Source organism: Hemicordylus capensis, chromosome 5 (assembly GCF_027244095.1).
Source record: "Hemicordylus capensis ecotype Gifberg chromosome 5, rHemCap1.1.pri, whole genome shotgun sequence".
Lineage (NCBI taxonomy): Eukaryota > Metazoa > Chordata > Lepidosauria > Squamata > Cordylidae > Hemicordylus > Hemicordylus capensis.
In genome coordinates, this window is record NC_069661.1 from 104044244 (window position 1) to 104057858 (window position 13615).

At 41.8% G+C, this 13615-nt stretch overlaps 1 protein-coding gene across 7 annotated transcripts in view; it reads right to left on the reverse strand.

Annotated features, from left to right (window-relative positions):
* Positions 1-13615, reverse strand: part of KLHL5 (kelch like family member 5) — an 89208-nt gene that overhangs the window by 60179 nt on the left and 15414 nt on the right. Inside the window, exon 1 of one of the 7 annotated variants that reach the window (XM_053254065.1) lies at positions 1502-2554. The exons of 4 other annotated variants lie outside the window; for them this stretch is intronic. In XM_053254065.1, coding sequence (XP_053110040.1) covers positions 1502-1884 — 383 coding nt within the window. In that variant the 5' untranslated portion in view covers positions 1885-2554. Of the gene's footprint in view, positions 1-1501; positions 2555-13615 lie in introns of those variants that run through there. 2 more of the 7 variants (XM_053254062.1, XM_053254066.1) reach the window with 2 other exon arrangements.

A 13615-nucleotide genomic window follows, 5' to 3' on the forward strand; every position in this document is an offset into this window, starting at 1 on the left:
TCAGCTAAGGCGACAAGTCTTGCTTGCTACCACAAACCAGTTCTCCTCTGCATATGCTTATCTTCCATTCCATGCAAACACAGGGCTGGATCATGCCCATAATTGGCATTCCTGTGATAACAACAGTGTCAGAGTGTGTGTCTTTTAAGTATATGTAAATATATGGTGGGGGATGCAGTTTCCTTTATCACCTCTGAGGAGAAATGAATGCTAATAATCTTCTGTCCCATTTTAAAATACTGTCATTTTCTTTTTCAGGAATCAAGGCTTATTTAATCTTGATCACTAAGAGATTAAAATTGTTGTTCTTTGCTTTTCTGCACTTGAACATCTCCATAAGAATGGGATTCTGTTTTATATTTTACATTTTTCTGTTTTATCTGTGCAATAATCGTGATTTATTTTTGTAAAACCAACCAACAGAAAATAGTAAAATACACTGCAGTCCATGCAGCCTAGATTTATTCCTAACATCTTCATTAATTACTCTTGCAACTGAATACACCAATCACTACATGCATTTAAAAAACAGTTGCCTTTCAGAAATGTTTTAGATTTAAGTACTTTTCTGCATTTCCCCCATAGGACAAATTTTTAATGACAAGTCAAATACAGAGTTTTCTCTCCCTCCAACCCACCTGCCCGTGAGCAATACAAATTCTTCTATATGCAAAAAAGATGAAAGACTGAATATGAAAGACAGCTTGGATTAATCCATCTGAAACTAGCTTTGTCAATAACACTCAACATCGCAAAAGGCAGCTGAATTAGATATAGAAGGACATTTGCAACCTAGGTTTTAAAGATCTAGAAAGATGAATACAATATATTGGGGCATGAGGAGTACCTCTGTAGTATACGTAACTGAAAATGCGGGAAATCATATCCATCTCTAGAACATTTGCAATATAACCTTATTGCATTACAAATAATACTGCAGGCCAACACAAAAATACTTTGAAAAGAACTCAAAGATGTCATGTTCAATGAACATAATGTTGCAGCAGATTCTTTACAGTATAAATGTCCAACCTTGCTTCAGCTATTTGGCTTTGAGAAGCTAAGACAAACCTTACATTTCACTCATATTTTGCTTCACCAACCAAGATACAAATAATAGCAGCCATAAAAATGGGTCAAACCAATACATTAACATACAGAACATACCTCAAGACTCTAGTTAAAATATTGATGTTTTCTTTCTCAGTCTTACCACCCTTTTCCCCCAGAGTCTTGAAAATGTAGTTGCTACAGAAAGGAAATTGATTTTCATTTCCCTTAGAAATACTTTTCAATACAGATTCAAGACAGCACACACTTGTGAATACTACTACCTTTTCAAGTTACATACAATTTCTATGTTGCCAATTGTCAGTGCTTTCATTGCACCATAGTTCTCAGTATTTTTCAGCACCGCAATGGAGAGTGTGCATCTGCACACTTCATTTGAGGCATAATAAAAATATATATAACTCATTTCTCACAATAAGAAAGTAACAACCTGCATGAACTGCTGTCAGACAAGTTTTCTTCTTCACTTGCTCCATCATCAGCATCTGGTCTTTCAAGCCAATGTGCACCTCCACAATCCTCTGTGGTGAACTCCAATGTAGACACTTCAGAGTTGGATGCCATTGGCCAGGAAGGTGAATTCTGTAAACCCTGTTGGCCAGACCTTTGGAAACCAATTGATGCCAAAGGTAGCGGTAGGTTGCCTGGATCTAAGAACTTTATCCCACCAGTACTTGCATGGTGTCTTCTGTTCCAGAAGTCTTCCTGCTGACAGTCAACACTAGGATTAGGCGTAGACTGCTGGTGACCAAACCACCTCCATCTGATTTTTAAAATCTGCTTCACGTCGAACTCTTTACGAGAGCCAGACATCTTCTGTGAGAGCAAGTTATCGTCTAGGCAACGGGGCAAGCAGCAGCACACATACAGAAGATTTGTGCATCCAACCAGGACAAGAGAAACAAATGGTCTGCCTGTTTATGGCAAGCTGAGGAGTTGTGGTTTCCTTTTTGTGTGTAGAAAACACAATTGCATTCAGATACAAGACATGTTGTATCTAGAAAATACTCATTTAAACAAAAGGGATAATAAAAATGAACAGAAAAAGGCTTAATTGTCACTTTCATCAGGAAGAACACTAACCAGCGACATTAAAGTAGTCAGTACATTTTCTCTCTTGCCTTCTCATTCTCTTACCATTAACTTCTACCAGCAGTAACAGCTTTCATTAAAGCACTCTCAGAGCCTGACCACAACCCCCTTTTCTAAACCACAAATGACAAAGAACGTAATTCTTACGCTGCATCTTGAAACCTCTGTTGCTTATCCTGTTAACTCCTTCCTTTACAAATATTTAGGAAAAAGAACAAATGGGGAGGAGAGAGAAAGAACCATTACCATGATTTTAACAGGCAGTAAAATACTTGTTCTGGTAAAGAACACTCAGAGAAAACAAAATTTCAGCGTGGGAAAAGCTGAACACAAGACAATTCTTTACATTTTCTGTTAGAAAATATTTGTATACCAATGTTCCCCACCCCAAGAAATGAGAGAAAATATGTTTGAATCAATTTTGCTAACAACTGAAACACAAAGGGGGAAAAAATGTTTCCTTATAAAAGGTAATCTTGCCCAACCCACCCTCATAAATTATGGCAGAACAGATGTAAACTGACTATAAAACAAATGAATGAATATATATATATATATATATATATATATATATATATATATATATATATATATATATAAAAACACTGCTACAAAACAACAATACGAGTATCTTTAGACATAGCAGAAACAGGAAACCAGCCAGGGAGGCAGCTGAATGTCATGTCAACAGAGTGAAAGAATTGCTAAAAGAGATTAGGGGATTTGCGAACAAGCTGAATGAGCTCTTTGAATCAGTCTTTGCTGAGGAAAACAGACAGATAGCTCTTCAGACACTCTCTGTAAAAAAAAAAAAAAAAGTGGTTCAGGCATGACCAAGACAAATAGAGATGACAAGCAATTAAGTTCTAGGGCTGACAAATTAAGATCAAGCCACCAAGTCCAGATGATATATACCCAGGAGTTCTCAAAAGAACTCAAATATAGTTTATTCCCGGGATGAGGACATGGGAAGGAATGATTGTCACTAAAGTTGGCATCTTTATCAGATAACTGGAAAGTACTCAACATAGCACTAGGTTTTTGTTTCTTTTTTAAAGGGGCCCTGGAAGAAAGGAAGAATTTTCAGACCACTTCACTTAATGTCTGCTCTGAGTAAACTGGTAGAAGGCATTATTAGTGGCAGACTTAATAAGCACATTGAAAGATTGGGCCTTGCTGAAGAAGAATCGGGAAATTCTGCTTTAATGGTCTTTTGGGGTTGTTTGAGAGCATCAACAAGCCTATAGATATGGATTGTCTAGTATGCTTTGACTTCCAAAAAGGTTTTGACAAAACTCTTCACCAAAACTTCTAAGGAAACTTAGTAGCCATGGGATAAGAGGCAGAGACCTCATATGGACCAATAATTGTATACAGGAAGCAGAGAGCAGGGAAAACTTGCAGCTTTTATGATGGAGAAAACAGTGCCCCCTACCCCCAATAATCTGCATCAGGACTGATGGCCTTTAACTTGTTCATAAGTTATTTGAGTTCAGGAGTGAGCAGTGAAATATTCAAGTTTGCAAGTTACACTTAGTCAAGATAGTGAAAACTCAAGGGGACAGTGAAAAGCTCCAAAAGGATCTTTCCAAAACTGGATGAACTGGCAACAAAATGACAAATGAGTTTCAAAGGAAAAAAGAAAGTAAAGTGATGCAATTTGGGGTAATAAATCCTAACTTCACTCTCACACTGATGTGGTCTGAACTGGCAGTGCCTAAACAGGAAAGATCTTAGGGTTGTGGTGGTTAGCTCTATGTAACATCAACTTGTGTGGCACTGGTTAGAAAAAAAGAAAAAGAAAAAAAGAAAATTCCATGGAACTACTAGGAAAGTAACTGAAAATAAAACTGCCAGTAACAGAATGCCTTTATGCTGTGGCTGTATTTGCAATACCATGTGTGGCTCTATCTTAGATTTTGAAAAGGTGCAGAAAATGGCTACCAAAATGATTGGGGTAGGAGCACCTTCCCTACAAGGAAAGGCTGAAATGTGTAGAGATTTTATGTTTGTTTACCGGTGGGGCGGGGGTTGGACATGATCAAGGCTTGTAAAAGTCCACATGGTATAACCATTTTCTCTCTCTCATAATTCTACAACACATGGCCCTCCAATTAAATTGATTGGTAACAGAAACCAGAGGCAGAGAATCTATTCCTTCATATTAATTAATGATTGATTGATTGTTAAAGTTATATACCGCCTTTCATTAAAGCAATCCCAAGGTGGTTTACAGCAAAAAAAAAAAAAAAAAAAAAAGTCTCTAAGGCATGCCTGTGGCTAATCCCATGCGTGGCAGCTCTCACAAGAATTCATGAACAGCTGCCAGATAGTCACAGGTACGCCGCCACCAGGCTGACGGCAAGGGAAAGCGCCATTGTGGCCTGTGGGAAGGGAAGAAAAGTGCCAGGCACTGGCCAGGACAGTGGGTGGGAAGGGAAGGGAAGGGAAAGCAGACTGGGTGGGGGAGAACGGACTGGGGCTGAAGGGAGGAAGGAGAAACAGAGAGGACATGGGGCACAGATGATCTGCGCCAGGTCAGCTAGTATAGAATTCATTTATGAAGATCCACAGCCATAAGATGAGGTGACAGCCACTGGCTTAGATCGCTTTAAAATGGATTAGACAAATTAACAGAGAACAGGTTGCTTGGTGGCCATTAGCCATGATAGCTAAATAAAACTGCAGGTTCATAGACAATATAGCACTGAATAGTAGTAGACAGCACCCAACAGGAGGAGAGCAACTGGTCTTATCCACCTCAGCACAGTACCACTCCAGTGACTATTGCTGGTGTCTATTTTATGTTTCTTTTTAGATCGTGAGTCGTTTGGGGACAGTGATCCACCTTACTTATTTATTATTTCTCTATGTAAACTGCTTTGGACAATTGTGTTAAAAAGCAGTATATAAATATTTGTTGTTGTTTCCACCAACTAATCCTAGGGAGGCAGTGAAAACCCTGTACTGGGTGTCTAGAGATGGCACAGACTTGGATGAGGGCAAACAAGCTCCAACAGTAATCCATTCAAGATGGAGACATGGTTGGGGATTCTACTAGTCTGGATGGAGAATTACATCCAGCACTAGACAAAGCTGTTCTCCCCCTGAAAACATAGGTTAGTAGCTTGCGGGTAATCTTGGATTCAATGCCCAGGAACATCTTTTATCAGCTTTGGCTCATTCTCCAGTAGCAACCCTAGCAACTGGAAACCTAGTTATAGTAATCCAAGCATACAGAATCCATGATCACAACTACTGCATTGTGGCATATTTCACCTGCCATGAGCCAAATGCATTGGTTACCAGTTCATATACAGGTCCAATTCAAGGTGCTGGTCATTAATTAGCTTTGAAGCCCTCTATTGTCCTAGACCAAGTTATCTTAACCCATATGTTATGCCTGGGCCCTGAGATAGTCGTCGAAGGCTCTGCTCTCTGGTCCATTACCAATGGAGATTCAGTTTGTGGGGATCAAGGACAGAGACCTTTCAGTAGCAGGGCCACATTTTTGGAATTCACTATCCAAGAGGATCCAACAGACCCCCACTCTACCTCCCACAGTTTAACAATGAATGTCATTATTATTATGTGTCAGTTTCTATGAGAAACTGAATTCATTGTTTCTTTTCCATCAACTTATATAAGCCTAAGTATCTGCTCACTTGTGGCAAGTAAGAATTACCTCCAAGAGGCTACGTAGAGAAGCTTAATTTTTACCCTCCCTTCTCCCATAACTGTTATGTGAGACAATGGATTATACTGTAAACAGATGGGTTGGCTCCTGACTTGCTAACAAGTAGTTTTCATTGGGAGTAAGGTAGGGTAGCTCTTCCTCACTGGAGGTCTTCAAGCAGAGGCTGGACAGTCATCTGTTAGGGACACTATAGCTCTGGATTACTGGCATCAAAATGTGGTTGGGCAACATGGCCTATAAGGTCCCCTCCCAGTTTTACAGTTCTATGGCCAATACATTTCTTTCTGGGCTAGTAACACTTGTAGACTTACTTGCAGGGCTGAGGATTTACCAACTGCCTGTTGCTATGTCTTGGCATTGGCACTTCCATCTTGACTTGCCTTTCGCTCTTGCCCCGCTTGTCACCTCCAGACCAAACCTTTTTCCTAGCCCATCCATGCTGCACTCCTGTCTGTAAGATTCTGGCCTCCTTTGGATTTTTTCTGGTTCCCAGATCCCTGCCTGATCCCTGGATTCCTGCTCCTGCCTTTCGCCTTCCTGGATTCCTTGGAGGAGAGAAGTCCCTCGGTATCGACCAAGCTACAAGGGTCCAAATACCCCATTGGACGGATCGAGGACAGAACATCTGCTCTCGTCTCCCTCCCCTCATCCCTTGCTCCTTCTAAAATCCAAAGCTGTTCTCTCCAAGAGCGTTCCTCTCCAACCAGCCTTGAGTAAACTTAATCAGTAAGGGTTGCTACGGAGGCGAGATCCACAGGGCTCCCATCATAAAAGGATGTTCCCCTCCCAGACTCAAAGTTAAAGTGTACTCTAGAGTGCGCAGCTCACCAAGGCAATGAGAAAGGGACCTTAGGTGTTCCTTTCTTCCACGCCCAATACCTCACAATTGACTTGGCAAACAGTCTTTTGTGGCAAGGGCTAGATCTCCCTTCAGTCATTCAAACAATTCACTGGTGCACAGCCCTAAAGGCTTTTGCTCCACTCTCCCTCCCTGAAGTAGCTACAGATCCTTGGCAACAAGACATGCCAGGGGTTTGGGCCAAGAGTAAAACAGAAGTTGGTTTAGTTAAAGGGAAAGGACCATTCTCATTGATGGGCCTGATCCTGCCCTTCAAAAACATATAGGTACCTGCGAGCTGCTGAGGAATCCCTCTGCATCTCAATCAAAGATTCTGAAGAAAGAGGTGTTCTGGTGCTCATGCAGAGCATCTGCAATGCCCCAATATAGCCAGTACTCAAAGCTGACAATGTGACCTACAGGCTCACGATTACAGAACTCTAAACAAGATAACTCCACCTTTTGCCCCAGTAGTAGCTAAGTATAATGAGGTGGCCGGCAGTGGGCCGTGTGTGGCCCGGCGGCGGGCCGACTACATTGGCAGCGAAACCGATTTCGGCTCCAAAAAAGGGCTGCATGGCCCCATTTGGGACTGAAATAACACCCCTGGATCTGATGTCAGACACGGGGGGCGTGTCTGGGGCTGTGCTCACAGCCCCTGATTGATGGTGGCCCGGGTTCTTTGAACCCGTTCGCCCAATGGTGGCTCCGCCCCTGGGAACCAGAGCAAATGGAATTGTTTGCCACCCTAAAATGAGACCTGTGTCAAGCCCCAGCACTAGCGCATCCAAACATAGAAAGCCCCTTTGTGGCAACCTCAGAGACTAGCATAGTAGCGACCTTGAATTATAGCAGCAACCAGAAGGTGAGTTGTGTGTCGTCGCATATGCCTTATGAGTGCCGCGTCAATGGAGCAGAGCTTCTCCCCTTGTGAGAAGGGATGTCTTGCATTGGTCTGGAGCAGGGCTGCTCAACTTTGGCCCTCCTGAAGATGTTGGCCTACAATTCCCATAATCCCTGGCTATTGGCCACTCTGCCTGGGGATTATGGGAGTTATAGTACGAAAACAGCGGGGGGGCCTAAGTAGAGCAGGCTCGGTCTGGAGTCTTGAACACCAGGAATATGTAACAGGAGGTTCAAAAGTCATCATTCAAACAATGACTTCCCTTAAATACATAATCTCTGGATGCATCCATTTTGATTTTTAAACATTTGTTTATTACCATTCTGTTAATACTGATCTTTTGTTCCATTTTCAAGGACTTGTTCTTTTTATTCCTTCTTCCATACAGCTATTTTCACAGAACACTTGCTGGCTGAAAATTAGGGAGCAGGAGATGACTGGGCAATTTACAATAAATTGCTGTTATGTTGAGCATGTTAAATGTCCTCAGTACTTTCAAGATGAGAGATACTTCAGGAGTAGGTTTCTTTTTTCAACAGCAACCACTGCATTAGGATGTGGCATATCCACAGGAGGCAAAAGAATAAAGTTTGGAGGAAAGCCAATATAACAGAGTCACACACCTACCACATTGGCTTTAAAAACAACTGCAACAAGTAGGGATGTGCAAATAGATTTGAAAATAAATTGATTCAACTCAAATCTGGACTATTCAAGTGATTTGAATTCGAATTGAATCAGCCCGATTCAAACTGAACCAACCAATTTGACATTTTTTAAAAGTTTAAATCCTATAGGGAGGAGGGAGGGGGAGCAGAGCCTCCTTTCATCAGTTAAAACAAGAAAAAGGCACAGAGAATACCTTTTGAAGTGCAGAGATCACAGCGGTGGGAAGGCAGCAACCTGACCCTCCATCCCCTGTGGCCCACCCACCACCTATTTAAAAACAAGAGGCACGGATGTGCTTTTGACCCACTCCTCAGAGTGGTAACAGGAGAACACGCAGCGGCAGGGAGGTGGTGACCTGTCCCAACATCCCTCCCCGTGGCCAATCACCTGGCCTCCTATCCCATTTAAAGGGATAGCTCGGTGTTTCTTCACTAGAACACCAGTGTTTTTGCATAAAAATGGGCTATTCCTTTAAATGGCCTCCACCTGCGCACAGAAGCCAGGTGAGCGGCTAGCAGGCTATAGGGAGGGATGGTGGATCAGGTCACCTGCCTGCCACTGCACTCTCTACAGTTACCACTCAAAGGAGTGGTTCAAAGGTGCCTCTGTACCTCTGATTTTTTTTAAACCAGTGGCCGACAGGCCGCAGGGGGGTGACAGGTCGGGTCACTACCTTTCCACCACTGTGCTTTCTGCACTTCAAAATGTACTGTCCCAGTGCCTCATGGCCTCTTTAAAAAAAATGCTTAAAGGAGGCTCTCCCCCGCTACCTCCCCCCCCCATAGGAGTTAAACTAAGAAAACAGGTCGAATTGATTCAGACTGATTTGAATCTAAACTAATCCGAACAGAATTGGCCTGTTTCATGCTGACTGGATTCAAATCAAATCCTGATTTTAGATGCGTGAACATCCCTAGAAACAAGGAATAGGCCATTTTTACATGGAAACATGAGACCTTCCACCAATCCCATCAATGGCCACGCAAGACACAAGTGTATTTCACAAGGTTACCTGAAAAATGTTCAGTAAATGTAGCCTGTAGTCCTGCCCCATTTTAGCAGAAATCCTCCCCGTGGTGTACAATCCTATGGACTCAAACTGCATCCATGGACTGCATCCTGGGAGAGGATGCAGTTTGTAGTGACCATCGTCTCTAACCAGTAAGCAGTTCAAGCAGGGCCAAGCTGCTGGATATGGGGATCCTCTCACTAACACCATTGTGTAATCATTAATAGCCTTTTACCTGGGGAGGGATAGGGTGGAAAACATAGAACAACCCAACAACCCTACATGAGCACATTGCAAAAGTACACAGAGCCTCCCTTTGTGCCACAGAGGGAAATCTGTCACTTTTGCACAGAGTGGCCAGAACAATCTCGTGGTGCCTTGAACATTCATGGGCACCCATGAAAAAGTAAGATTTTTTTTTTCTTTAAGCACAATGAGTCCCTGGAAATTTGTCCTTTTATGAAAATGACAAAGAAAAGTTCTTCATCCTGTTCAAATCAGTAACTGCAGTGCAAATTATACACTTGTGGAAAAACCTTATCCACAACCATTGCCTTCTATAGGAGCATCATTGCAGTCTCCCCTCCCACAATCCAAGTCTGGTGTCCCTACATTTTTACCTCAGTGGGAGAGCCATTTTACCCCACACACCACTTAGCCATTCTCAGGCACAAGGTCTTCCAGCTCTCTCCATGATCCTCCACCACTTTCACTGAAACATCAATTGGATTGGGTGTAGAACACCCTCAACCTTTGAGTCAACTGGCTCTCTGCTGATCCTCAACCTAAAATGTCTGAATTCTCACGATACATGACTAACTGTTGGCTCTTACTAGCAAATACAGTGTGCATTCTGTAAGTTAGTGCTGTGCATGAGTGAGTCCACAAACATATCTTCTGAAGCACTGTAATTTACAAACGTTTAGAATGTGTAATTTCATTAGAAATTAAAATAATCAATTCAAGATTCATCAAGCCTACCTAGTATACATATTTACTAGTAAATACAGCTTAGATTCTCTTAAGTGTGGACACAGTCAAGCTGACATAAAAGCACTAAAATGTTATTTACATCTTCTGAACCTGCTGTAAAGCACTGTAATCTACAAACTTCTAGAATGTGTAATTGCATTAGAAATTAGAAAGTTAATCAATTCAAGATTCAACAACCCCTAGGCATATTTGGCTAGATGCAAGTAGAATTTATTTTCTTTAAGAATGTAATTTTGAAACAAATCTGAGGATATACATTCTTAAGAAAGGAAAATAGTAGATAAGTAGAACTGTTGAAATGGAATATTGTTTTAACAACATTAATTTTACATGAGCTGAAAGCAGGGATTTCCCATCTTGCACTGGGTTTCTAAAAGCAGCGGGCTAAATTGATTAAATTATAGCTGCCAACCAAGTGCTCTACTTTTGCTCAGCACATGCTGGTTTGAGAGATAAGACAGCAGAACAACTTGCAATGTAATTAATCATTATTTCTTAACATATGCAACTCCTGAATAAGCAGCAGACTGAAAAAAAAGACTGCATCAAAACAGAAGCCTTAATATTATAGGAGGTGAAGGATCTAATGATCAAATTCACATGGTCAGCACATTTTAGGTGATCAGGCTCCCAGTCAGAGACTAATTCTAACGTAACATGCAAAACTGCCCTCACATTATCAGCATTATAACATTGCCAAAAATCTGCTACATAGAATAGAAGTGGCTTGTGTGATCTCCTTTGTTTTTTACCAAAACCCTTAAGGTCTACCAACCAGAGCCAAATGCAAAATAATGGTTAAAGGAGCAGAGCTAGTTACCTACAGCACCCCATTAGCCACATCTTGCAAGAACCTACATATATACAACTATCCATAAACCATTATAGAACAGGGATTCTAATCCAAAGCTAACGAAGGCCAATAGAGAGGCACATAGACTTTGATAAAGACAACCAATTACTACTCATATTTTGCAGCTGAGGAGCATGGAGGCTGAAAAATAAATTGATTACCACAAGGTAAGCTATGGTAGAGACTTAAAAAAAACCAAAACTATTGCTATTGGAATCATTTGGGAGTCAAAACTTTACCAGCTATCAAACTTGCACCCTGCTTCTGGCATGGAAGGGAAAACTCATCTAATCCCCCGTTTCCCTCCCCACAAGCTCATCAGTAGTATCCCACTCCTGGAGGGAACAAATTAATAAGACCCTTTTGCCATGTGTCCTGGAGCAAGTAAGTGAATAAGCCGTGAGGGTGCTCAGCCAAACTGGCCCGAGATAACTGTATCACATAGGGTAATCATACTTAAAATAAAAATGCTAATAACTCTAGAACAGGGATCAAACTCAGCATCCAAGTGTGTTATTACTCATTTATCTTATTTTTATACTGCCCGATAACTATTCCACTCTGTTTCCTATCCTCAATTATTTCCACACACATCCTGCATTTCACTGACCTCCATTCTGCCTTCCTTCTGTCATTTATCCCCTCATAAAACAAACATGTTTTGAATTAATGTGTGTTGGGGAGGATACCATATAATCAACAGGCTGGTGGACTCATAGCCAATTGGTAAGTTTCAAGTTTCTTACAGAACCAAAACTAATCTTATAATATGTTTCCACTTAAAGCGTAAGAAGCTGTCTGCAGAGGTAGCGGGCACAACAAAGTAAGGCAGTTTCTTGTATATTGAATTCAACTAGCTTGAGCTATGTGTGCAATATATTTGCACACATTCCCATCCTCTCCCCAGTCCCACTATATTCGTTAGATACATATAGCATAGAGGTTTCTGCCCTGTAAGAGGCTTTACAGGCCTCATTCATCCTCATTCACAATAGATAACTCAACCAAGATGACCAAGGAGGGCCTCTTAATTGTCAGGAATGGGCAAGGCATAGCCAATGAGGACAGAGGGGATTGTGCGTGAACTGAATGCTCCAAGTTCCCTAGATCTCTGATGAGATTTCATTTAGTGTGAAGCTTCTCAGTCAGACCTGGCTGGACCCCATGCCAAGCTAGAGTCAAACACATAACACTGGCTTGGTCAACAGGCCCCTTAATCGGCCTTGGCTCCTGCAGTTTTCTGATCCTGCTAATTCCCAATGCCACACAGGAGAATCCATGGTCTATAATCAGGCTCCAATGCACATTATGTTAGAGGTTGTTGATTTTTTTTACCCACAATAGGTAAAACAGCAGAGCACTAAGGAATGAGCACACACTCGTTACAGAGTAGGTAGCAGAGGATGGTTTGGATATTGCAGCTATTTAGAGAAAACACATGGAGATCCTTGTGTGACTAAACACTAAACATTTATTGGTTAAATACACTTAGACAGGAAAGACCTATATCTAATCTAAAGGACAACATAGTGGATAGGTAAGGAGAGAGAGAGAGAGATGTTTCCATCTGCTCTCTAGGAGGAAAGGAAGAATTGTGACTCAGCAGAGTCAGTTCAGGGGTCATAGAGTAGGGACGGATAGGGAGACCCTTACTCACTGTCTCTACTCCCAATGCCGCTAGTGGTCATTAGCACAGTTGGTGCAAAAGGTCGATGCAATGGAAGTTCATCTCCAGCACGTTACTAATTTAAAACACATATGAATGTTTCTCCTTCTGGATTTTTAGTTTGCTTTTGGTGTCCAGCCCATTCCAACAGTTTTACATTACCTTCTGCTTTCCATGGACAGTTCTCACAGATTACCCCTCTGACTACAACGCAGGACTATTTCTGCATTTTTCTCATTAAGGCCTCAGTCTTCAAAATGTGATAGGGGCCACCTTCAGGAGCCATGGGAAGTTGCTGGACAACCTGCAAATCCTTCCAATTCCCCCCTCAACTGGTTTGTAAGTGCATATAGGAAGCAGCAGGAAAGAACTAGACTACCCATCAAAAGGAAGCTCAAGTTCAGAGGCAATTCACTGGTACAAGAGCCAGGACAACTAGTCACCCCTTTCTAAAACAGCAGCATTAATTTTATAGGCTGTGTTTTCTTGTGCTGATTACTGCTTTAGTTCCAGTAACTGTTTTCCGCACAGCTTTCGGCTACCTCCTTGCCTTGGAGACACAATGAAGCATACATTGGATTTCTCTCTGTCTGACTCTTCTCCCTTTGATCTCCATCCCTCCAGCCCTGTGACTGGATTTACAGTATTCAGTTATATTGCTTTTATCTTGCCTATGCAATCAAATGTTTTGGGGGGTTTTCTGCTTGGAAATTCCAACCCACCTGCCAGAAAACCAACTTTGAGGGCCAGTTCACACAAACATTTCTGAATATTGTGTCAGTCACTCCTATTTGCCAAGTGATTGAAATTACACCCCAAAACC